Source organism: Tricharina praecox (assembly GCF_024521635.1).
Source record: "Tricharina praecox strain CBS 144465 chromosome Unknown BZA05scaffold_10, whole genome shotgun sequence".
Taxonomy (NCBI): Eukaryota; Fungi; Ascomycota; class Pezizomycetes; order Pezizales; family Pyronemataceae; genus Tricharina; species Tricharina praecox.
In genome coordinates, this window is record NW_026250412.1 from 504,912 (window position 1) to 527,755 (window position 22,844).

Sequence of the window (22,844 nt, forward strand, 5' to 3'; positions counted from 1 at the left end):
CTCAATGCCAGTCGCTTACCCTGTGTAATGGTGTAGCTTAAGCCTGGGCACTGACAGGGAACCGCATTAGCTTTGCTCCGAGTTTCACTTTTTTTTTTGAAGAAACACCTCGAAACGGCGATATTCGATTAGACAGCCCAAACAGCCATGGTCAAGTCATATCTGTATGCCAAACCCTTTCCTCACCCTCCGAACTGCCCGTTAACAAAATTTTGTGAAATTACAGCCGGTGGGAACACCTAAAAACCTTCGGTGTTGTCGCCTCTGGCACCGCGAACGCCGTCTGGACACCCGAACCCTCTACCACGGCCGCCACAACGCGTACCACGGCCGCAGGTCGCGCAGTTGTCCCCGCAAACGAAGAAGTGCTCACCTGGGATATCAAGAAGGGCGAGCTTCTCTCCCGCTGGAACGACCCCAAGAACAAGTCGGAGGTGTCGGTGATCTCGCAGAGCAGGACGGACAGCGATATATTTGCGGTCGGTTACGTCGATGGGTCTATTCGCCTGTGGGATTCGAAGACGGGAACGGTTGTGATCTCGTTCAATGGGCACAAATCTGCGGTTTCGGCACTAGCGTGGGACGAGAGCGGCACCAGACTGGCGAGTGGTGGGCGCGATGCACATATCATTGTGTGGGACTTGATTGCGGAAGTGGGGTTATACCGTCTTCGTGGACATAAGGATCAGATTACCGGACTACAATTCCTGCGGCATTCGGAGGACGATGGGGACCATAAGATGCGGGATGCGGCGGACGGCGGCGGCTGGATTCTCAGTACTGGAAAGGACACTCTGATCAAGTTGTGGGATCTGTCTACGCAACATTGCGTGGAGACACATGTGGCACACCACGGAGAGTGCTGGACCATGGCGCTCATGCCGGACCACCGGGGGTGTATCACTGCAGGCCAAGACGGAGAGATGAAGGTATGGTCAATCGACACGGAGAATCTCGAATCGCGCGCGAGTAGTGGCATGGATTGTCTGGTCGACCGGGGAACACTATATCGGCAGATCAGAGACCGAACAGCATCAATAAATTTCCATCCGGATGGAAACTTCTTTGCGGTGCATGGCATCGACAAGAATGTGGAGGTCTGGCGGATACGAAATGCAGATGAGGTACAGAAAGCGATGAAGCGGAAACGGAAGCGCAAGGAGCAAAAGGGCGAGAAGTTGGAAGATGAGGGAATAATGGCGGCAAGCATAGGGGATATATTTGTCTCTTATGTGGTGGTACGGTCTGGTGGGAAAGTGAAGAGCGTAGATTGGGCGGTGAAGCCTCGGAGCAAGAGCTCTGATCTGGAACTGCTCATATCTTGCACTAACAACTCGTTGGAATTCTACACTATCCAGAAGCAAGGAGAAAAGAAAACCGCGGAGTTACCTGAGTACAATAAGCTATATTCCGTTGAGCTCCCAGGACACAGAACAGATATCCGGTCGGTGTCATTGAGCACAGATGATCGAATGTTGGCATCCGCGTCAAATGGCTCTTTGAAGATATGGAACGTAAGGACGGGGATATGTATTAGGACATTCGAATGCGGTTACGCTCTATGCTGTTCCTTCCTGCCCGGTGACAAGATTGTGAGCCCTTCCTTGAACCCTTCTTACGGTGTCTCGAGTTGCTAACCAGACGAAATAGGTCGTAGTGGGAACCAAGACCGGAGAAATTGAGATGTTTGATGTGGCATCGTCACAACTGATCGAGACCATCAATGCCCATGAGGGTGCAGTGTGGGCCTTGCAAGTCCACCCGGATGGAAAGAGCATGGTGACCAGCAGCGCCGACAAGTCTGCAAAATTCTGGGATTTCCAAGTTGTAGAGGAAGAGATCCCAGGAACAAAGGTCAGCGAGAATCACCTATATGGATACATCTAGATTTGCTAACAGCTCTCCAGAGAACTACGCCACGGCTGAGACTCAAGCAGACCCGCGTCCTGAAAGTCACCGATGACGTTCTGAGTGTCTGCTACTCTCCCAATGGAAAGCTCCTTGCCCTGGCGCTGCTCGACAACACCGTCAAAGTCTTCTTCACCGACACCCTAAAACATCTCCTCAACTTGTACGGACACAAGCTGCCCGTGCTGAACATGGACATCTCTCACGACTCGAAGCTGATCGCCACATGTTCCGCAGACAAGAACGTCAAAATCTGGGGTCTTGACTTCGGTGATTGCCACAAAAGTTTCTTTGCTCACCAGGACTCAATCATGCAGGTCAAGTTCGAGAAGAACTCGCACAACTTTTTCTCCGCTAGTAAAGATAAGTTGATCAAGTACTGGGATGGTGATAAGTTTGAGCATATCATGAAGCTTGAAGGCCATTTCGGAGAGGTGCTTGCGCTTGCGGCTGGTAAGTCCAGTGATATCATTGTCAGTGCGAGTCACGACAAGAGTATCCGAGTATGGGAGCAAACCGACGAGCCTGTAAGTTGACTGCATAGCAAATGCTAGAATGCTCACTAACAGTGTCACCAGATATTCCTCGAGGAAGAGCGGGAGAAAGAACTCGAAGAACTCTATGAGACCACTCTTACCACATCCCTTGAGGGCGAAGGTGAGGATGGTGAAGCAACCTCCGCCGGAAAGCAGACCTTGGAGACTCTCACGGCGGGAGAGAACATCATGGAAGCGCTTGAACTGGGTATCAACGATCTTGCTTTGATGAAGGAGTACTACGCCGCGAAGGAGTCAACACCAAACCTTGCCATGCCACCAAGAAATGCGCTGTACATCGCACTCGGCGGGATAAGTGCGGAGAGGCATGTGCTCGATGTTGTCAGGAAGATCAAGGCAGCAAGCTTGCAGGATGCTTTGCTAGTTTTGCCGTTCGATAAGGCTGTGGATATGCTCACTTTCCTTGACATCTTTGCTGAAAGAGTATAGGCTTCTTCGTAAAATGCATTCGCTTCATTACTGACGCGGTTTCTAGGAATGGAATATCCCTCTCGCCTGTCGCGTCCTCTTCTTCCTCCTCAAGACACATCACAAACAGATCGTGGCGAGCAAGACGATGAGGAACATGCTGGATAGTATACGCGGTCATCTGCGGGCAGCGCTGAAACACCAAAAGGATGAAATGGGCTTCAACCTTGCGGCAGTGCGATACATCAAGGGTGGTGTCGACGCGAAGAAATCCAAGAACTTTATAGACGAGGAGGAGTTCAAGGACATGGAGGAGCGCAACAAGAAGAAGCGTGGATTTGCAACTTTGGCATAAGAAAGGAAGCGGACGGAACCATATTTCGGTGTAATATAGATGTAGTCCGGTGCGTTATTACAAAAGTTCAAACATTTCCACCACTGTCATCATTGTCATTGTCGCAAGAACAGAACACCAGACGCCGATGCCACCACTATTAAATACACATCCCCTAACCAGGTATCCCTTCATGCCCGCACAAGATTGTAGAATAGCGTCCATGTCAACACGAAAGAGAAGAATGAATTCGTTCCGAACACCTCATGCGCCCAGATGTCGAATTGGCTTTGGAAGTAGCTTTTTGGCGCGCGGTCGGCGATGAGGAGGAGCATGAGTACTCCGACAAATAAGCTGCCCACGAGGTAGAAGATAAACCCCACGAGCGACTCGAGGCCGAGGATACCCGCTGCGACACCGAGGACGGAGGATGTGAGGGAGCGAATGTCGGTTATCGTCTGGCGCCGAGTTAGCTAACTGGGAGCTGTCTCGGTCTCCGGTATGTTACCTTGGTGTTGTGCATGACATTTTCCACGACCAGCGGGGTGATTTGGAGCTCCCGTTCTTCAGTAAGCGACATTTTGAATGGTGTGGTTGAAGGGTTGAAGGATTGAAAGCGGCGGGTTGAAGGTGTTGCTGTGATGAGGTTGATGGTTTCGTGGAGTTGAATGGCTGCTGCAGGTTAACTCGGTGGAACAGAGGCAAGCGTGACGTTGTTTGACGTTGATTGGCTAGAGTACAAGATCACGTGAGGACAATCACCAAAAACGCGCGCTAGCACTACGCAATAGTCTTGGCACATTTTGTGGGCGGCAACTCGACGACAGCTTCAATATCTCCTCCGAAACTCTCCCAATTCAGCAACACGACACACACTACGACACACACAACCTCAATCGACACGACACACACTGCGACCACACAACCCCAATCGACCCCAATCCACACGAGACGAGCGCGCGACGATGGCGAACAAGGAGCAAAATCCTCCCGCCGAGGACGAAATGGACGAAGATGATGCGCTCATTTCCTCATTTCTGAACAACCAGGGAATGGATGCGGCCGGTGGAACTTTTGATTTCGGCGACACTGTCGGAAAAGTCGACGACGCGGTTGACTACGAAGATATCTCCGACGACGATTTACCCCCCGAAGAAGACGCGTCTCCGAAACCCGCCGGCGACGATGTCACTATGGATTTAGACGACGACCTACTAGGAGAGCTGGCGCAAGAGGGGGAAGAGGTGGGGGGAGAGGTGGATTTCTCAGAACTGTTTGGCGATATGGAGGATCAGAATATGTTGAGCGATCCTGTGGTGCCGCGCGCAGACGACGAGTTGGGGGTTCTGGATGGCGATATGGACTTGGGTTTCAGAGCCTCGGATGAGGCCGCGCAGCCGCCTTCGGGTGCTGGTTCGGTGGACGATCTGTTTCACTATGGCATGCAGGACATGGCGATGCGACGCGTGACGGCGGTGCAAGACCCTGTAGAGCTGGCGAAGCAGTACTATGCCGACTTCACTCCGCACTCGGTCCTGAGTTTTTCCACGCTGTTTAAGGCGAAGCCCGGAACGTTACAGACTGGTCCCCAGAAGGTTCCCAAGGTCTGCGTGCCGACTAAGATCAACATCGAGATGGCATCCGACGAGGCCAATCTATTCAACAAGGCTACTAGTGCAACCCACAAGGGCACTGTGGCAAGCCGCAGCAGAGGCGTAGTGTTCATCGAACCCGCGGTTGAGGAAGTGAGCGATGAAGATGAGGAGATGGAGGATGTAGAGGACATGAGGGATGAAATCTTTGATCGCGACCTGGAGATCGCCTGTGATGATTGGGATAGTAAACTTGAAGCGGCGATGTTGACGCCACCCCCATCGCCACCGAGGGAGCTTCAGGACTTGGACGATGTCATTGAGCTTGGACGTCCCGTCAAAGTATGTCTTCCTGACTTTTGCAATGATTCACTCAACTAATTATTCCTAGCGCCGACGACTAGAGCCTATGTATCTCGATGTGATCGATTCATGGATTGATGAGGAGGCTATCTTTGAGGGCGACCTTTCGATGATCTCTTCCAAGGTTGTACTCGATCTGAATGACCCTCATCTCCTGGTCGATATCCGACAACCCGATCAGATCCGACGGACAAGACGAATTGGTGGAGAGTTCAAACGACGTCTTAATAAGGACATCACACACAAGTACAACATCAGCAACGATGAGGCGTACGACCTCTTGAAGGAGAACCACCAGAACCGGGTCAGGAGCACAATCGGCCAACTGAACATCGAGCACACCTTGCCTGCTTTGAGAATGCAATCACCCTACTACAAGACGAAGCTTTCCGTTAAGGAAGCTCGTGCTTTCCATCGACCCAATATGCACTTTACCACAGAGCACGAAATCCGTTTTGATAAGATCAAGAGTCGGAAGAGGAAGACGTGGAAGGGCAAGGAAATCCAGGAGATCTTTGCCAGTACAAAAGACATCTCGCTCTCGGATGGCTCGACGTTTGTTCTCCTCGAATACTCGGAAGAATACCCTACTGTCTTGTCCAACTTCGGTATGGGAAGTCGACTCATAAATTACTACCGACGAAAGAGCCCAGAGGATGAGTCTCGGCCAAAGATTGAAGTCGGCGAGACGCATGTGCTCATGCCGCAGGATAGGTCGCCGTTCTGGAATTTCGGAACCGTCGATCCAGGCGAGACGGTACCTACATTGTACAATAAGATGGTGCGCGCACCGATCTTCAGACATGAACCGAAGAATACAGATTTCTTGGTTGTGAGAAGCAGTTACGACAACGCCAGCAGGTACTACATGAGAAACATCCCATATTTGTTTGTAGTTGGGCAGCTGTTTCCTGTTACCGAAGTCCCCGGACCGCACTCGCGAAAGGTCACAACGGCAGCTAAAAACAGGCTCAAGATGATTGCTTACCGGGTGGTGAAACGCAAGGAGCAGAAAGCCATCGCTGTGAAGGACATTTCAAAGCATTTCCCCGAGAATAACGATATGCAAAACCGCCAGAAGATGAAGGAATTCATGCACTATCAGAAACATAGTGGCTTGTGGGAGATCAGGCCGGGTGAGGGAGTCATGGACGAGCGACACATCCGGAGCATGATTAAACCTGAGGATATATGCCTGCTCGAGGCCATGCAAGTCGGTGTTCGCAACCTGGAAGATTCTGGATATTCGAAGACGGTGGAAGACACAGATGATGATGGCAAGGACATCATGAGTTTAGAGCAGCAACTTACTCCGTGGGTTTCGACGAAGAACTTCATCAACGCCACCCAGGGCAAAGCCATGCTGCAACTCCATGGCGAGGGTGACCCTAGTGGCCGCGGAGAAGCGTTTAGTTTCGTGAGGACAAGCATGAAGGGAGGCTTTAAGGATGTTGGGGAGAGTATCGATGAGAAGATGGACAAGCAGCGCTTGAAGGAGCTCGGCGGCCATAGTTACAACGTCGCACGACAGCAGAAACAGTACGAAGAAGCCATCGATCGCATCTGGCGTGCACAGCACAAGTCTCTCGCCTCGAATGAGGAGCCCCTGGATATCGACATGGATGGCGAAAACGGCGGCGGTGACGAAGACGACGACTTATTCGAAGAGGGACGTACACCACGGTCAGAGAGCACCTGGATGCACCGCGATGACGAGACTACGAGTCAGTTCTCCCGCATGAGTGCAAAGACCCAGAGTCGGAAAGTCCTTCGCATCACCAGGAAGGTCATCAATAAGGATACAGGCGAGCCTGAAACCGCGGTGGAAGTCGTCCGAGATCCCAAGGTGATCCGACAGTACCTCCAACGGCGCCGGGAAATCGACGCCGAGAAGACACAAGTGGAGACGTTACTACCAACTGGTAACCCCGAGGAAGATAGACTCGCTAGGAGGAGGTAACATTTACCTACCGTTTCTATCCTCTTTTTGTGTGTAATTTACTAACTCCACTTCCGTTTCAGACTACAAATCGAACTCGCCCGTCTCCACCGCAACCGCGAGCGCCGCGAAGCCCGCGAGCGCCAATCCGGCAAGAGACCAGCCGCTGATGCCATGTCGCCAGACGCGCTGATGAGCCCCGGCTCGCCTATGGTGGCCACTCCTAATGTTGGCAAAGCAGCCACCACTAGGAAGTGCGCCACCTGTGGTCAAGCCGGGCACATCCGTGAGTCCACCCCCATTCCTCATTTCACCTCTGCAGACCACTGACCCCTGTGTGTGTAGGTACAAACAAGAAGCTGTGCCCGAAGCTGAATGGCCAGTGGAAAGAGCTCGGGATGAGCCCACCGGAATGAGCTCTCCATAACGGGGGGTTCTCAGTGACACTTTAATACTTTTTTTTTGTACTTTTACTTCAACTTTTTTCTTTTACTTTTTTCTTTTTTTCGTCTTTGCAATGATGGGTTAGGAGAACATGGCGTAATTGCTTGGGATCTGTTTTTGCTGGAATTCAGTGTTGGCTTAGTATTGGAGTAGCGGACAGTTGTACGTAAGATGGGAGATATCATGGGTGTTGTTGAAGCCATGATTGTATTTTGGGATAGAGAGCGGGGGTGAAGAGACCATGGACAATCATACGAGATCACCCACCGAGTCGTGCCAGAGGGATGAATTCGTGGCCACAACATGGACTTGAGCCCAAACACTTGTAGATACAAAGTACTTGACTTCAGCAGGCAATAGCAAAAGCACAAGGTATTTATTCAAAATCAAAAGTTCAGAGCCTACAACACGAGTCCGCAACCCGCCAGAAGTAGCTGTCAAAGAACAAAATCAGACATGAAAATAACGTTAGAACTCAATAACCATCAACCCCCAGCCCAATCCTACGGCTCCACCCCCGAGAAACGCCCATTCCATCTCCACCCCTCTCTCCCACCTAGAAATCACCAACCCACCCCAAAACTATCCCCACAACCGCTGTGGCGACAACCCAAACCCCACTCAGCCCCGCCGCACCTACCAAGTCACCGCCCTTAACTGTCGCCGCAACACCTGCAGTCGCGCCCGCAGATTGATACGCCGCAACCAGTGCCGTCCTCTTAATAATCTTCCTCGTCTTCGGGCTCAAATTCTCCATCCACATCTTGGCAACCCAGTTCAGCAGGCCCCCGGCATCCTCCTCAATCCCTTCTTCCTTAATTTGCTTGTTCTCCCCGCCACTGAACACCTCCGTGACTGCCCACCCAACCGGCAGCATCATGACCGCACGCGTCAACATCAGCGCCTCGGTGACCAAGTGCACGCTCGCAACGCTCTCCAGCTCCCAGCCAGAAGTGAGGAGCCATGAGGTGAGGAACTTCTTGGAAGCAACTTGCAGGATCAATTGGTAGATCACGGAGGTGAGGAGTGCGGCCGTGATGCGTGCCGAGTCGGCCGCAGAGGACCGTGCGTTGTTGTCGGGGCGCAGGAAACGCATCGGGAGATACACGGAGAGGACGTCGATCAACGTGCTGACGGCGAGGGTCGGAACCAGCGGCGAGTGCGTGGGGTGGTAGGTGTGGAAGTAGTGGAGTCCGGGTGCGAGAGAGAGCATGCTCAGGGACGCGGCTTGAGTCGCTGTTCAATTCGTCAGTCCACGGTTCTGCGTCGCGCGGGGGGAGAGGGGAAACTACCATCCCATCCGCCAATCCAATACCCAAGGATCTCCACGATGCGCCATGACACCAGGCTCGAGTAATCGGCCAGCGTCTTGATGGGCCTATCCACGGCCGCGAGATCGCCGCTGATCCATGGCGACGCGAGATATCCGAGCAGCGTGGAGAGGCCCAAGTTCAGCACGACCGCCAGTACAGGCTTCAGCTTTGTAGGAATTTTGCGCGAGGCGCGTCGTAGGGGCGATGTGGATGACATTGCGCAGTGGCCAGTGGTGAAATGTTGTGTGGATGTGTGTATGTGGGATGCAGGTGATGTGGAGGGATGGTGGAAGGTTGGGGGAGGATAGAGTAGGTAGCAGCCTGGTCGGGGTTGGCTATGGTGTGACGTAGCGAGAGTTGGTGACGGCTTGGAATTCACCGCACTTTAGTTACTTGGCCACGACATAGTGAAGGCTACCGAGAAACCGGTACATTGTACTCAATTATGTACACGCAAAGAAAATTTCTAGATGGATCACACGCACTTCAACGATGAAGCCCCCCCCCCCCCCCCCAAAAAAAAAAAAAAAAAAAAAAGAAAAGAAAAGAAAAGAAAATACAGAGAATAATGACCAGATACGATCGAGTCCAGAATGATGGTTTCAAACAAAAAACAAACAAAGAGTTCTTCACCCACCATGAAATGGAAGCGAGTCGAGCAATGGGAAACGCAAATACAGCATGAATGAATACTAGTATGTAGAATGAAGTCGTAGATACATGTTATGTACCAATACATAAAACGCTGGCTCGCACTGACACACAGGACGTGTCAAGGACACGCGACCAATCCATGGGCGACAGATAAGCTTTCATTTTCCACTTTTACATATCCTTCAGCAATATTGATACCCGCCGTGCGATCTGCTCTGTGCCAATTGGTGCCGATCCTTCCTACCCAATTGGCTCGACAAGAATTTAAGTCAGTCATAGTTTCCATAAAAGTCCCAGAACATCTCGAACTCCAATTCAGGTCTTGTCCATTCCTGCTAATTCCATTCGAATGCTTCCCCATACGTTGAATCAACTCTTATGAATACTTACAGCACACGATGCCCATGATATACTCGCTAGATCTGGAGATATTTGGGTATGTGGTTCATGGTTGGCAGTTACATTCACCCATTATCACCATATGGATACCCTATTGTCCACTCAGACAATTATGTCCTGCCGCTGCTGTGTACGCAACCACATTCCCCCCAGGTCTGAAGTTGAACCGGAGATCTTGCAGTAAATAAACCACCCATTCATGATTTCATATCATAGACTATTCTGGGCAGATGCCAGCTTGTGAGTGCTACCTTGTGAAGGAGAGTTCGGCCCCACGACATATGTAAACCCGCAAGCGCTAGAGAATAGACTCTCGCCTTAAGGTTCTACACCGAACGCAATGGGAAGATGGAAGTAGACAATTGCGTAATCGAGTCGTGAATGGAGCCAAAATTGATAGGTAGCGGACTACACTGGACTGCATGTTCACCCCGCAATTCAGTGGAAACTCTCGCCGTTGGTTGGTTGAATATCCCAGACTCCATTGTTTACGCCAGTTCCCCAGTATGTAGGACAAATGCACTACACCGCATGACTTGTGTGATTCAGGTCGTCATTTTACCGTGACGTATTTTGGCCCCTTTCTACAAAAAAAACCCAGTGCGAAATTCGAAAACAGATTACCATTCAACAGCGGCCTCAGCAGCGGGCTGCTCCTCCTGAACGTAGCCCTCGTTTCCGGTCTCGACCTTGTCTTCCTGGGCAGCCTCCTGGGAAGCCTGCTGGGCGGCAGCGGCAGCAGCAGCAGCCTTGGCACCCTGTAAAGACGGATTAGCTCTCTGTTGCCCATGATACCGAGATTGAGTGATTCATACGTAGTCCTGAGATGAGGGAGTGGTGATGGGCATCTCCTCCTTGGGCTCAATGACGGTGACGGTGTCGGGAAGCGACTTGTTGTTTCCGGCCTTGGAGTCAGGGTCGGTTCCACGCATGATCTTGACCTTGATACCGAGGACACCCTGGCGGAGGAGAACGTGACGTGTGGCAGAGTCGATAAAGTCGCGGACGGGCTGACCGGAGTGGATCATGAAACCGTCCTACATAGATATCAGCATAGTTTCCTCCATATCTACGAGCAGGTAACGTACGGTGAACTTCATCGACTTGGCACGGGCAGCACGCAGCTTTCCGGACACAACAACCTCACAACCCTTGGCTCCCGACTCCATGATGAAACGGAGGACACCGTAGCACGCTCTTCGGACAGCAAGACCGTTGAGGAGCTTGTATCGCAGGGACTCGCACTGGGCGACAGCGCAAAGACCACGGTTCTGGACCTTGGCGGCGTACAGGGTGACCGAGTTCTCGGGGAACTTGAATCGCTTCTGGACGAGCGAGGTGAGCTCACGGATGCGGCGTCCCTGGTCACCGAGAACCTCCTGGGTGTGTGTGGCGGAGATAACTGGGAGCTACAGTTAGCGATCGACCTCTATGCAGCCTCGACGAGCATCGTTTGTCGATGCAATGCCCCTCGGTTGTGTGTATGACGTACTGATGGCGGTGACAGTGGGCGTAACGCGGACCTCAACACCGGAGTATCCCTCCTCAGCCAACTCACGAGTGAAGAACTCGTTCAACTCGGCGTAGAAAACACCATCGGCAACAAACTTGCGACGCTTGGAGATGGTAGTGGATTGAGCAGCACTATACGGCGCAACTTCCGTCAGCCCAATTTGCGTCTGCCAAAACCTCCACTAATCCATATCCACCACCCCGCCCCAGCTTTCCACATTCGTTTCCATTCTCCCATTCCCACACAGCCGCGCTCTTTTGTGGCTGAACAAATTGCCGTCGAGAGGGGAAGCTTACGCCATGGTTGTAGATTTGCTGGGTATTCGAGACCGGGGTTGTCGAGTTGGCTGGTTGTGGAGGGCGGGCGGTGTATCGTCGTTCGTTCAGTCGTCGTAGTCTCGTTGCACTCAAGCTACATTTCGTGGGGTTCGAAATGTTCGTGTGTGAACAGCCGGACAGTGCGTTCACTAGGGGTATAGCCCTAAGCGCTAAAAACGGGGTCACAACGAATAGCACGTGACAAGAGCCCCACTTTAGCCACAAGTTGGCGATGCAGTGTGCGACATGTTGATCTTGAGCCCTTGGCCCTCTCATGTATACAGAGCACGCCGAAGTTCATCTGCCCATCACTCGCCTGTGATCCATAAACTTCAATGCCAGCGTGACACGTAGCGCCATTGTAACAGTTGCGGTACGACATTTCAAGAGGGGAGAAATGAAGCTGAAGTAAAATTTGCGATGTTGCTCTGCGATCGTCTCGAGTACCTGGCTCACCAGTGCACCGCCTTCCCTCCACCGCTCTCTGAGCCAATGGAGGAAGATGACCGTTCCGTCCTTGGTTACCACGGATCTGTCACGTCGCCCACCATTGCCAAAAACATCCACCTACTGTACGAAAAGCTTCAGATGATTTTCCGCGGCCGAAACGGAAACGGACGGGGCCGTCAACCCCGCACCAACCGAAGAAGCTGGCGAGATCCACCTCTCCCATCCCGACGCCTGAGTAATCTGAGCATAGGGAATTGGGGACCGACTCCGTAAAATCCGAACCATTAACATCTAACATGTCCGCGGTGCCTACACCTCGCTACACTGAGACGGATGAGGGATGGAAGAAGGTTGAAAAGAAGCGGAAACGGAAAGCGGAGAAGAGAGGGGCGGGATTTGGAAGAGAGGGAAGCGTCCCATCGCGGGCTGATAAAGCTCGCAGCAGGGGCAGCATTCGCACAGGTAACCGTCTTCATTGGTGGGAACAAGGACTCCAGGCCGCAAAAGGCACGCAAATCCCACAAACCAGCAGAGCCGGGAAAACCTCCAATGGAGGTACAGATAGGAGGCGATAGAACCCTCAATCAGAAGGGCAGAAGGTTGGTGGGGAGAGCCAGCGTATCGGCCCGTAGGGGAGAGGGGAGAGAGGAGAGGTGGGAAGGAGCGGGCATGCAGACCCATATCAGTCTTTACCGTGGATCTACTTTGCTGGGACAGGCCGGAGGGCAGGGAAAGCCACATCGGGCCGCTTGATGAAAGTCGGGTTGGACAGTGGCGTGGAAACGGGCGGGGGGGGGGGGGGGGGTGAACGGGTAGATATTGCCATGATCTAAGGGCCTGTTCTTCTCCCGGTATGTCATTCTGTTACCACACAAATTTGACACATCGTTTTTCACGCATAATTTGACTTCATAAGCGTTCGGCTCGGCGCAGTATCTCATTAATATGTCAAGTTAGGCTGCCCAGTTCCGCAACCTCAGCGCCCCCTCCTCCTCTCGCCTCCTCTCCGCCTGTCTCTCTTCCCGCTCCCTGAACCCCCCCCACTCGATTATATTGCCGGCGAGTGAGTACGAGATTGTCAAGCGAGTGATGGTCTATGATTAATAACCTTGCTCGTTGACAGGTCGTATGTACACACAAGGAAGTCCGAGTCGCAATAGTATGTACAAACCTAGTGAAAGTACTCGAGTGTTTCGCTGCAGTTACCTGTGTGAGTTTCCATGGAATCGGTCGAAATTCGGCCTCAAGCGGTAGTTAAAATTCACTCTGCTGGACGAAGATATGCATTCACGGAGTAGAGTGCTCTACACGCCCTACAGGGTGACTGCTGTAAAGAATGGTTATCCTCCAGTGATTCTGCTCTTGTGGATTTCAATCCGGAGCCCGGCGTAACTTCGCTCCGGGCCGGAAATCGCATTCTATGCATCAAGTGACCAACAAGAATTATAATGCACGCCATCTTAACATTTTTATTGGGATTGAATCGACTTGGTAGGTAAAGGGCTCTTCTGGGGCCATTCCACATCATCTTTGTAATTGAAGCCCTCCGAAACTGCCTGTCAGAGCTAGAGGTGGAGTGACCTGAAGGCTGGGTTACGTAACCATTTGCGGCTCCGCGATGATGCATGCGATAGCGGGGGGAGCTCTGGTCAACTATAAGCCAGCCATTCACAACAACCGGACACCTTGACACTATCGACACACTTCGCCTGGTGTCATTACCACCCTCGGCATACGATCCTACGGCTCTGCATTCTCGGAAACCTCCTACCCTCTAACGCACGATCAGGTCGAAACCGTCTGGAGGGTTCGGCCTGCTCCAGAAGAGGCGGACAATTTGTCATGGAGCATATTAAAGTCGCGAAAGTGAGTGCCGCACCAGCTCCGCCGGCTCGCTGCTGAACGATAGAAACTGACACGGCGGGCCCCCCGAAGGTAGACAACGTCGCTATCCTCCATCACGGATCCGAGCAGCGGGGAACCCTACACCTAACCGCCCATCATCTGATCTTCAGACGTGTCGCTTCCGAAGCCGAACAAGAAGAGCTATCGACATTGTCCACCCCCCAACCCCCAACCGAGATATGGATTGCCTATCCCATCATTGCGACGGCATTCAGGTATCCGTCGTGCGCGTCGGCTCCTGCCCATGTCAGACTACGGAACAGGGATTTCTCGTTCCTGCAGTTCCGCTTTGACACAGATCGTGAATGTCGAGACGTGTTTGATTCGATCAAGGCTTTGACAGTAGTGAGAGGTGGTCTTGAGAAGCTCTACGCCTTCTACTACCAGCCGAAGTCAAGCGAGCGGAGGTGCAACGGCTGGTTGCTTTACAACCCTGTAAAAGAGTTTGAGCGCATGGGTGTCGGAACTGACAGGAGTAAGGGATGGAGAATCACAAATCTCAACCACGATTACTCGGTGCGGTTTTTACCGATGCGTTGATATCGTGAGTATGCACGCTGATGGATGGGTGTAGTTTTCTCCCACATATCCTGCGACACTGGCTGTTCCAGCAACAATAAGTGATACGACGTTGACCCATGCCAAATCTTATCGTTCCCGAGCTCGAATCCCCGCTTTAACGTCTGTTTCCGATCCATCTAGATCACCAACGTACTTGTCAACTGACTCAGCCTTGTGATACAGCTATTTGCATCCCCTCAATAACTGCACGATTACGCGGTGCGCGCAGCCTCTCACTGGAGTGCGCGGGAATCGTAGCATTCAGGATGAAAAGCTTGTGGCAGCGATATTTGCCTCTTCGCAACCACCAGGATCTTCTCAAACTCCCGCGTATCTGCGGAACACGACACCGTCGCCGCTAGGGTCATCCTCGGATCTACCAGCGTTGGAGACGGCGGCGACGCCAACTTCAGATCCCGATTCCCCGGTTGGCCGGGTGTACGGTGCGCAACAGCGCAACCTCATTGTCGATGCCCGTCCAACGGTCAATGCATACGCCATGCAAGTAGTAGGCATGGGAAGTGAAGACATGGACAACTATCGACACTGCTCGTCGCCGCCATGCACAAAGATATACCTCGGAATCGATAACATCCACGTCATGCGTGACTCCCTGAACAAAGTGATAGAAGCGATCAAGGACTCGGATATCACCCCGCTTCCGCCAAACCGAGAGCTTCTGGCCAAGTCGGGATGGTTGAAACACATCGGCCTCATGATGGATGGCACGAGTGCGATTGTACGACAGGTCGCCGTGGAACACGCCCATGTTCTGGTGCACTGTTCGGACGGCTGGGACCGAACCAGTCAACTCTCGTCGCTTGCGCAGATCTGTCTGGATCCATACTTCAGGACCATCGACGGTTTCATCACCCTCGTAGAGAAGGACTGGGTGTCGTTCGGTCATCGCTTCCGGGAGCGTTCAGGCTATCTCGGCCATGAGAAGTGGTTCGTCGAGAAGAGTAGTTATGGACAACCGGCAGCCGCTCCAGAGGAGGGTATTATTGGTGAAGACGAGGACGAGTCAGCGCAGTCGGCTCCATCGGCGCCCGGCAGAGCAGCCGCGGCGTTTGGCGAAGCGATGTTCGGCCAGGCGAAGAACTTCTTCAGCACGGTTTCAAATGCCAACAACGGACGCGCAACGTCTCCAGTTCCAGACATGGATTCGGACGATCTCTACGACCGGCGCACCAAGGTAGCTCGCGTAGTCGAAGCTCCGATGGTGACGAAACCGAAAGAAGTGTCTCCAATGTTCCAGCAGTTCCTCGACGGCACGTACCAGCTGATGGCGCAGTACCCGACGCGCTTCGAGTACAACGAACGGTTCCTGCGTAGGCTGCTGTTCCACCTGTATTCGTGTCAGTACGGGACGTTCCTGCACAACAATGACAAAGAGCGGCTGGACTCGCGTGTCAAGGAGCGCACCCGCAGCGTGTGGGATTATTTCCTGGCAAGAAGGAAGATGTGGCTCAACGACCAGTACAACCCCGCGTTCGACGGCCAGGAGCACGAGCGCGAGGTCGAGGGCGGCCGTGTGCTCTTTCCCAGAACCGGCCCCGGCGCTATCAAGTGGTGGGCGCAGTGCTGGGGCCGCGAGGACCACGAGATGAACGGGGCCCCGCCGATCATTGCTGCTGGTGTTACGGTGGCAGACACAGCAACTCAATCCAGTAGTTCGTCCGCTGCTGCTGCTGCTGGGCCTGCACTTCCGGGAGGAGCAGGAGTCACGGCCATGGTCGACAGCGTCAAGGGGTTGACGACGCTGGCCGTTGGCTCAAAGACCCCCCCGGCGCGCAAGGCGAGTGGCGAGGACTTGGGAGTCGAGATGATGTGATGATATGTTGTTGGGATGGTTGGCTGGCTGGGAAGGCGTTGGTTGGGGGGGGGGGGGTGCGAAGAATTTCTCTTTTCAGGGTTGCTGGCTTGCTGGCTTGCATGTTATCATGAATGCTCTAGGTATGATTGATATTCAGGAGAAGTGGTTCGATACATATGCCCGCAGCAGCAGCAGCAGCGAGAGAGAGAGATCATCAAGGGAGAGAGCGAGGGAGCGAGTGTTCAGGAGATGGGATGGATGCATGCATGCATGAGGAGTTTCTAGTACTCTGTTTGGTTCGTTCGTCGAGTTCGTCGGGTTCGTCGGGTTGGGATACTATACTGCTTGCTGGCTGTTGTTTTTCTCTTTCGTTCGATTCGATCAATGCATTTGCAGCGGTTTTTTTCCCCTGGTCTGGTCTGGTCTGGTCATTGGTCCACTGCCATTTCCCATGGGATCCCATGGGCCATGGGAAGATGCGGTGGACTAGGTACTACAGGTATGATGCTTCGGTTTCATCGCGGCGATCACATTGGATGTATGGCTGTATGTAGGTCGGCTTTTTTTTGCGGGGCTGGGGGGGGGCAAACACATGTTTCAACTTTCGTCCCTACAAGGCCACCGCGGCAAGGCCAATGCAAGGCCAAGGGCGATACCCGGGTAGGTACCGTATGTACCGTTCATCCCGTTCATCCCGTTGTGGACCGTGGTAGTTATGCGTGTGTACGTGTGTATGCGTGTGTGTATATATCCATCGAAAAGCGCAATCCCGCTGCGGATGCTCGAGCCTTGAGGTGGGAGCGAAGGTAGGGCACCGCCGAAACTCTATCCCAACGTCCGGCCCACCCACCTCGCCACAGGACTACAGGCCCACAGCACGGCATTTGCCCCCCTCCCTCCTCTCCCCTCGCACTCCCACGCCTCCCCTTCAATCAAACGCCCTCCGATGCGCGATGAATGCTGGGAGATGTGGGAGATGTGGGAGATGTGGGAGATGTGGGAGATGTGGGAGATGTGGGAGATGTGGGAGATGTGGGAGATGTGGGAGATGTGGGAGATGTGGGAGATGTGGGAGATGTGGGAGATGTGGGAGATGTGGGAGATAGGAGATGGAGGGGGAGATGCGCTTCATGTCTATGCAATGCACGAACGAACACGAGCGAACGATAACCGTCATCATCATCATCATCAAAGATGTATCCACACACATATCCACATCCACACATATCTACACTCCACGCTCCACACCTCCCTTTTCCATGCATCCCTCTGATTCGCATCTCATCCCATCCCACACTGCTCGCGGGTATTCAATCCGGCGACGCTCTACAATGACGCTCTACGACGACGACGACGCCCGACGCCGCTGTGGCCAAAGCCACAGCCACAGAAAAACCCAAACCCAAACCCAAGCCCTCGTCGGCCGAACCGCTCACGATCAACGATCTAGAGCAGAGTGCGCCGGTTGATCGGACTATCATACTCTACTCTATGTATCGGCGGCGCGGGCAGAAATAGAAACGGACGCGACAACACGGCCGCGCTGATCATTCACCATTCACCACGCATACGGTTATGCAAGCCCACCCCCATGCCGATGCGCATGCTTACATCGCCACGCCGGGCCACGCAACGCAACGCAGCGCAACAACGGCGGCGGCGGTGGCGGCGGCGGGATTGCGGCGATCTATCTGCGCTGCTGCGCGGCCATTGATGCGATCGATTCTCGATCCTCCATGATGGCGAAAACAAACTGGTGTGTAAGAACAACAGTAGTACATATTGACAGTTCTCGTGGCCTGTGGCTTGTGTATGTGTGCGCGTGTAATGATTAATGGCCACCATGGACATGGACAGCCAATGGTATGTAGAGTACCTGGTGCTGGCCGGACCTGCAGCAAGTTGCAACCGGGAGGCGAACTGAACTGGACGCATGTACCGTGTGTAGGGTGCTCTTTCTGTGGTACGGATAAACACCCCAGCACAGCACAGCGAGGTCAGATGGGCTTTGGCTTTGGCTTTGTCTGTTGCTGCTGCTGCAGTTGCAGTAGTTACCGAACCCCCCCCCCCCCAATGGATGTGGATTTACCGTTTATACCTAGTATGGTGATGGTGGTTCTTCACGTCAAGTTCGAGTTCCAGTCAAGTCAAGTCCGAAAAAAAAGGCGAGTGTATGATATGTACCGGTGTTAAGCAAGCCTTGCGGCCCTGAGGACTCGAGGGGGACAGCCCTACCATACTATATTTGCCACTGCGCCGGCGGGGGATATGGCGGATCCAGTCGGATCCGGGGCTGTCAAGGTTCCGTGCAAGAGTAGATGTGTAGAGGATGTAGATAAAGTGTGAATCTCCGAGCGAATATGTACCGCCTTCCGAGACATATCCGCATGTAATCTACTCTACCGTGTGCGTATGTGGGTAGGTAGGTGCTCTACAAACTTGTGTATGTAGAGTACTCGTGTATGTACGGTATGTACTCGTGTAGATATGTAATGTACCGTATGTACGTGTGCTGATGAGCCTGTGCACTGGATGAATTGGGTGCAGAAATATGAGTGTAGGAAGGGGACAAGGCTCTGGGATGTTTCCCCCTCCCCCATCCCCGTTCGAACTTCGTATCCGTGCAGAGTGAGAGTGCGTATGTGTGTGTTCTATGGACGTTGCCGGAAATTTTGCTTCTTTCTTGCACATCCCAAGTACTCAGCTCCTGGTACTCTACATAGTACATAAAGTGCATATCATAGGTACTCGATAGTTCAACTTACGGTACCCTGGTTGGTTTCCTTCCTGCCTGACTTCCTTCCTGACCGACTGCCTAGCCTCCCCCGGGGTCCGGGGAGCACTTGCCGCATGGGGCGTCTCGTCGAGTCGAGTCTGTTCGAGTGCTCGCCGGTGATACGATTTTACAATTTCCGAGCGCGCTGCTGCTGCTGCAGGAAGCGGTCAAATCGAGGGAACGATGCAGGAAAAAAACAAATAAACAAGCCTTTTGCTGCTGGGCCCCTACGGTACTTGGGGGAGGAGGGTGCTGGTGCGGGATAAAAGAAAATAAATAAAATGGTAGGTAAAAAGGAATAAAAAGGAAAAGAAAAAGAAAACTCGGTCCGAATACCGAGCACCGCGTTACTATACTCTTCAAGGCATGCTCGTCCGAAGTTCGAACTGCCATCTCTCCCTGGGTTCGGCAATTGGTTATGTCGGGGCTTGGGCCTTGGTGGTCCATGACCATGACCTCGGTTGATATCTATGGCTTCTTCCGTTTGTCATCGGCTGTCGGCGCGCGCCTTCAACCTTGTACCACCGCCGCTAACTACAGTAGCGAAACCGGTGGGCTCCTCAGTCCTGGCCAGGGTTGGGGTTGGCCCAGAGGTGTTTGCGAGGATTTGATTGGTAAGTTCGTAGAGTGGTTAAGTACTGGCCTGGCGCTGGCGGGGGTTGGTCCGTCCGGGGGAGGGGAAGGTTTGCGGAGGCTTTGCGGAGGCTGGCTTGCTTGGTCCGACCGTCGGAGAGGGCTGAGAGCGATGGATCGATGGGGGGATGGGGTGGATGGATGGGGGATGGGGAGGGATGGGGAGGGATGGGGAGGGATGGGGTGGGATGGATGGATGGATGTCTGTGCGGAAAATGTTCGCGGGCTTTTTCAGCTTACCGTCGCCGGTCTTGTAGAGTAACTAGAAGTAGAGTACTCCCAGCCCTCCAAGACCTGGAGAAGGGGGAGGGGGAGGAGGCCCGAGATGAAGAAACCCGCACACAGCAGCTGACTGCTCGTAAATCGGAGGGTGGTAGTTATACATATGGAGTTCCTCAGGGAGTGATGTACAATACACACTACCGTAGTACCGGTAGATGGAGTTAGTTAGTACACCCGCGTCGACCGACCATCGTGCCTCCACGGGACCCTTCACCGTCCTTCATCCTCCACCACCACCGCGACGCGTGCTTCTTCCCAACTGCAGAAGGGCTTCTTGCATACACACGGTAGGCTCATTGCGCGGACGGACAAGGATGTCATGATCCCTCGCACGTGGAGCGGCACCGTTATTAATTTGCTTTTGGCGTAGAGTTATCAACTCTAAAGCGTCCGTTTCGTTCTCTGGAGGGAAGGGACGATGCGCATTGTGAATAGATGCCAATCCCATGAAGATGTGTATTGATGTACCTATGTACACCGGGAATAGCAGGGTGTCCGCAGCCGCAGCGCAAGCAAGACATCAGCCAGTCAGACCAACATCACCGATGCTGAGTACGTATACGAAGTGGTTACATAACTGTCTACGCAAGAGTACGTACAAAGTAAGTGCATTCTTGCATAGTCGTGACGGGAGGGCGTAATGAGACATCGCATGCCCCCCTTCCACAATCCTATTGTGTGCAATATACCCTACACGGTAGTGTCATTATTATTGCCCACAAGGGATGTGCATGCTCATGTCCTGTAGTCTGGGGGCGGGCCTGCCTAAGCCTGCAAAGAGGATGGTTGGTGATTGTCCTCTAAAGCAAACTAAACCCGTGCGCTTGCTCGGGCTCGAGGCTTCTCTCGGTTTCGAAGTTGAGCGCTTTCTTCGACACTCGCCCCTCCCCTTCCGCCGTGCGTGTCGTCCCTTTCGCCGCACCGTCCGCCAGTCAGTCCGCCAGTCAGTCAGCGCCATCGCCAGTTGGTGTTTTCCTCGGCATTCTCGATCACACGTCCTCCCCCCCTCCCCACCCCCGAAAAATCTCTCCGGCGAAGGACCGCTCGCACTCTCGGCCGTCCAGTGTACCACTATATACGACCGGTGGAAGTAGCCCAGCCTTTCCAGTAAACCCCGAACGATCCGTGCCGGCCAGACGCAACCTCCCCCCACTCCCCCGACTCCGACTCCGCCTTCCCAACCAACCAACCTGCCTTCCCCGGATCCCTCGGCCACCTTCTCGCTCGATCGCCTTGCCTCGCTCACAAGCCGTCCGCCAGCCAGCCATACCAACTCAAACGCCTGCCGCCCCCCTTGCGCGTCTACTGGCATCTCTCCACTGAAAGGAACGTACGACAGTCGCGTTTGAAATTCCAGGGCTCCCACCTTTCACACGCGTCGATCTGCAACCCGCTGTATCACCTTGAGTTACCCACACAGAGATCCCCCCCCCCCCACACACACACACATCTGCTCCTGTACTCAATCTGCTTCGCCGCCGCCGTCGCCGCCCACCTCCGCCGCCACCGCCGCCGCCAAAACACACCGGACAGTCGGGCAGTCGGACAGTTGGAAACATCGCCCCCAGGCACTCCAGTAGATGGGTCCGAGTTCTGAGTACATACCGCCAATAACCGCTTCACCGCACACTCTACCTGCAATTCCCTAATCAACTAGTGGAGCTTGCTGGGTGGGTCCCTTCAACTAATCTACGCTTCTCAATCGCATATGTACGTGTATTATAGAGCTGCGAAGCAAGATTCCTCCATTTCACCCCCAAATCTCCGATCATATACCCACATACGCACATACAGCAGCAGCCGCAGCAGCAACAACACCAGCCGCAGCAGCATCGATACCGAACTCGTACATACAGTTTCCCCACGATCCCGGTTATATCGACTTCAGACCTCCCTTTTCCCGGCAAATCTATTTCAAGAAACCTGCCATCATTGCTCAGGATTATCAATTGACACCACCGAGCGGCGAATCCGTTCCTGATCGATTACGTCGCCAGTAGCCAGGCCGGAGGCTGTGCTTTTTTCTTTCCCACTCCACGCGGAGAAATCTAGATCACCCAAGCTTAGTGACTTCCACTCACTCGAAACAGCTCGGACGTCAGGAACCAACCCGACGCATGAAGCGAGGGGCTTCCAGCAGAGGCCTTGAGTTTCGCCGTCAAGAACCACACCTCCCGGGACGTGTCGGTCTCCGAGTGCCTTCTTCGCATCCTTTCTGCGCCCCAGGTTGCGCTCGTTGATCGCTCTTTGAGGCAAGAGGGAAGTGGCCGGAATAGCAATCGTTGCGGAGTGTAATTGGTTTAGACGTTCACAACACCTCAACCTCCACACAGCCTCCATTACCACCACCACCACATCCACTACTACCACCACCACCATTGCCCAAAGCAACAGCAGCCACTAGCCAAGGCGGTGTCACACTTTTCCTCCAGCGAACAGCCTGATTTGTGAGTGTGAGTCTTTTCTCTCGGCTGTCACGGCGGCGTCTCTTTCTTATCTTTTCTATTTTTTCTCTATTTTTTTTTAATCTTTTATCTGCTCTATCCGGGATTTATCTCGCTGGGCGCCTCGCTTTTGCATTTGGGCCCTTCTGTGGAAGCTTCTGTTGCTTCGAAGCGAGATTCGCGGACAGGCGGGCGACCCAACAAGCGAGAATCAAAAAAAAACACAGAGGCGTGCG

General features: G+C 53.4%; 6 protein-coding genes across 6 annotated transcripts; 3 read left to right on the top strand and 3 right to left on the bottom strand.

The window, feature by feature from the left end:
- The first annotated feature begins 77 nt into the window (after positions 1 to 77).
- Positions 78 to 3,271, top strand: BZA05DRAFT_396034 (quinon protein alcohol dehydrogenase-like superfamily). Its single transcript, XM_051483499.1, has 6 exons — positions 78 to 164; positions 227 to 1,592; positions 1,651 to 1,854; positions 1,908 to 2,435; positions 2,487 to 2,888; positions 2,941 to 3,271. The coding sequence occupies exons 1-6, from the start codon at positions 148 to 150 to the stop codon at positions 3,226 to 3,228; spliced, it is 2,805 nt and encodes a 934-aa protein (XP_051340030.1). The 5' UTR covers positions 78 to 147; the 3' UTR covers positions 3,229 to 3,271.
- On the bottom strand, positions 3,272 to 3,887 carry BZA05DRAFT_396036 (Rab5-interacting protein-domain-containing protein). Its single transcript, XM_051483500.1, has 2 exons — positions 3,716 to 3,887; positions 3,272 to 3,665 (listed from the first exon to the last, which is right to left on the bottom strand). Exons 1-2 carry the CDS (start codon positions 3,785 to 3,787, stop codon positions 3,399 to 3,401), a joined length of 339 nt encoding a protein of 112 aa, XP_051340031.1. The 5' UTR covers positions 3,788 to 3,887; the 3' UTR covers positions 3,272 to 3,398.
- A 147-nt stretch (positions 3,888 to 4,034) lies between these two features.
- On the top strand, positions 4,035 to 7,816 carry BZA05DRAFT_352503 (uncharacterized protein). The gene is made up of 4 exons (XM_051481322.1): positions 4,035 to 5,141; positions 5,191 to 7,118; positions 7,185 to 7,387; positions 7,447 to 7,816. The coding sequence occupies exons 1-4, from the start codon at positions 4,173 to 4,175 to the stop codon at positions 7,515 to 7,517; spliced, it is 3,171 nt and encodes a 1,056-aa protein (XP_051340032.1). The 5' UTR covers positions 4,035 to 4,172; the 3' UTR covers positions 7,518 to 7,816.
- A 159-nt stretch (positions 7,817 to 7,975) lies between these two features.
- Positions 7,976 to 9,262, bottom strand: BZA05DRAFT_29117 (uncharacterized protein). The gene is made up of 2 exons (XM_051480314.1): positions 8,838 to 9,262; positions 7,976 to 8,781 (listed from the first exon to the last, which is right to left on the bottom strand). The coding sequence occupies exons 1-2, from the start codon at positions 9,073 to 9,075 to the stop codon at positions 8,102 to 8,104; spliced, it is 918 nt and encodes a 305-aa protein (XP_051340033.1). The 5' UTR covers positions 9,076 to 9,262; the 3' UTR covers positions 7,976 to 8,101.
- A 940-nt stretch (positions 9,263 to 10,202) lies between these two features.
- BZA05DRAFT_451639 (ribosomal protein S3) lies at positions 10,203 to 11,725 on the bottom strand (the record flags this gene model as incomplete). The annotated part of the gene is made up of 5 exons (XM_051487448.1): positions 10,203 to 10,669; positions 10,727 to 10,948; positions 11,000 to 11,313; positions 11,404 to 11,555; positions 11,721 to 11,725. The coding sequence occupies 5 exons, from the start codon at positions 11,723 to 11,725 to the stop codon at positions 10,532 to 10,534; spliced, it is 831 nt and encodes a 276-aa protein (XP_051340034.1). The 3' UTR covers positions 10,203 to 10,531.
- A 2,308-nt stretch (positions 11,726 to 14,033) lies between these two features.
- On the top strand, positions 14,034 to 16,491 carry BZA05DRAFT_444455 (protein phosphatase; the record flags this gene model as incomplete). The annotated part of the gene is made up of 4 exons (XM_051486912.1): positions 14,034 to 14,057; positions 14,127 to 14,612; positions 14,671 to 14,777; positions 14,841 to 16,491. 4 exons carry the CDS (start codon positions 14,034 to 14,036, stop codon positions 16,489 to 16,491), a joined length of 2,268 nt encoding a protein of 755 aa, XP_051340035.1.
- Positions 16,492 to 22,844: the final 6,353 nt, after the last annotated feature.